Below are 1278 nucleotides of genomic sequence, written 5' to 3'. Positions count from 1 at the left end.
ATGGGGATCATCCATTTTCATCTCCTTTTGGTTTTGATCTCTGTCTTAGGTACCAAGAATCACATTCATGTCCAATGTATGTTACAAAATTTTGTTCCTTGGTATGTGCATATTTAACTAATCTTGATATTATGCTACAGGCACAGATGCTGCAGTTTTAACATTAGAAAACAGATGCAAGGACGCAGTATGGCCTGGGATCCTGGCTGGATCAGGGAAACCTCTACTCAACAATGGATGGATTGCTTTGAAACCAGGAGAAAGAATTGACATCAATGCACCACCTGGGTGGTCTGGCCGATTGTGGGGACGTACTGGTTGCCAATTTGATCCATCAGGCAAGGGAAAGTGCATAACTGGTGACTGTGGTGGCGTGCTAAACTGCGAAGGGGCAGGAGGTGAACCACCAGTATCACTAGCTGAGTTTACCCTTGATAGTCCAATGGATTTTTATGATGTTAGTCTTGTTGATGGCTACAATTTGCCGATGACTATAATCCCTTCTGGTGGTACTGGTGATAAATGCAAGGAGGTTACATGTGTTTCGGACTTGAACGAGAAGTGCCCCAAAGATCTACAAATGGTAGACAATGGGAAAGTTGTGGGATGTAAAAGTGCATGCGTGGCGTTCAATAAGCCTGAATATTGTTGCAGTGGAGAATTTGGAACACCTGAAAAATGCCCACCAACTGAGTTCTCCAAAATCTTCAAGGAATCTTGTCCAATGTCTTATAGTTACGCCTATGATGATTTGACTAGTACCTTCACTTGCAAAGGAGCTAATTACGTGATACGTTTTTGTTGAAGCTTACATCAAGACAGTAAAAATTAGTCTGACGATAGGTGTGTACTTTGAATCTGATTCAACATTGCATTCATTTTTATTTTTTTTCTGTTTTTGGAATAAGAAGAGAGTATACAGTTAGAAACATCATCCAAGTGTTAGCACTGATAATAGCAGGTAAAAAGCCCATATGGCTTGATGTTTGTATTTTGTAGTACACTGGCTTCAAATTCAATATATAGAACCCAAGTTTCTGACAAATCATGTACTTTTTTCTTGTTTTGCCCTTTTGTTATAGGCTTTAATGTTTAAAACTTGGATTTTTGGTGATCTAACTTGTCAAATCTAGCTTACATTTAGGAAGATGGAGATGTACATAAAACTATTGGATATTTGAAGCAGTGCCCAGATACAAGAACAAGCAGCTTGTTATAGAAGAAACAACTGGAAAGAGCACTTAATTCTGCCATATTTGCCAGATCATCATGAAATCG

General features: G+C 39.0%; 1 protein-coding gene across 1 annotated transcript; it reads left to right on the top strand.

The window, feature by feature from the left end:
- On the top strand, positions 1-839 carry LOC116113898 (pathogenesis-related thaumatin-like protein 3.5). Its single transcript, XM_031400058.1, has 2 exons — positions 1-49; positions 141-839. Exons 1-2 carry the CDS (start codon positions 1-3, stop codon positions 803-805), a joined length of 714 nt encoding a protein of 237 aa, XP_031255918.1. The 3' UTR covers positions 806-839.
- The last annotated feature ends 439 nt before the right edge of the window (positions 840-1278 follow it).

This window comes from Pistacia vera, unplaced genomic scaffold, assembly GCF_008641045.1.
Source record: "Pistacia vera cultivar Batoury unplaced genomic scaffold, PisVer_v2 Contig692, whole genome shotgun sequence".
NCBI lineage: Eukaryota > Viridiplantae > Streptophyta > Magnoliopsida > Sapindales > Anacardiaceae > Pistacia > Pistacia vera.
The sequence above is the reverse complement of the archived record's forward strand: the minus strand, read 5'-3'. Positions and strand labels throughout refer to the sequence as shown.

What these genes read in the sequence shown, in the direction of transcription:
- LOC116113898 (XM_031400058.1), top strand. Translation starts at nt 1, where the DNA reads ATGGGGATCATCCATTTTCATCTCCTTTTGGTTTTGATCTCTGTCTTA. An exon ending in GGTTTTGATCTCTGTCTTAG is followed by an intron (nt 50 to 140) that starts GTACCAAGAATC and finishes ATTATGCTACAG; the next exon opens with GCACAGATGCTGCAGTTTTA.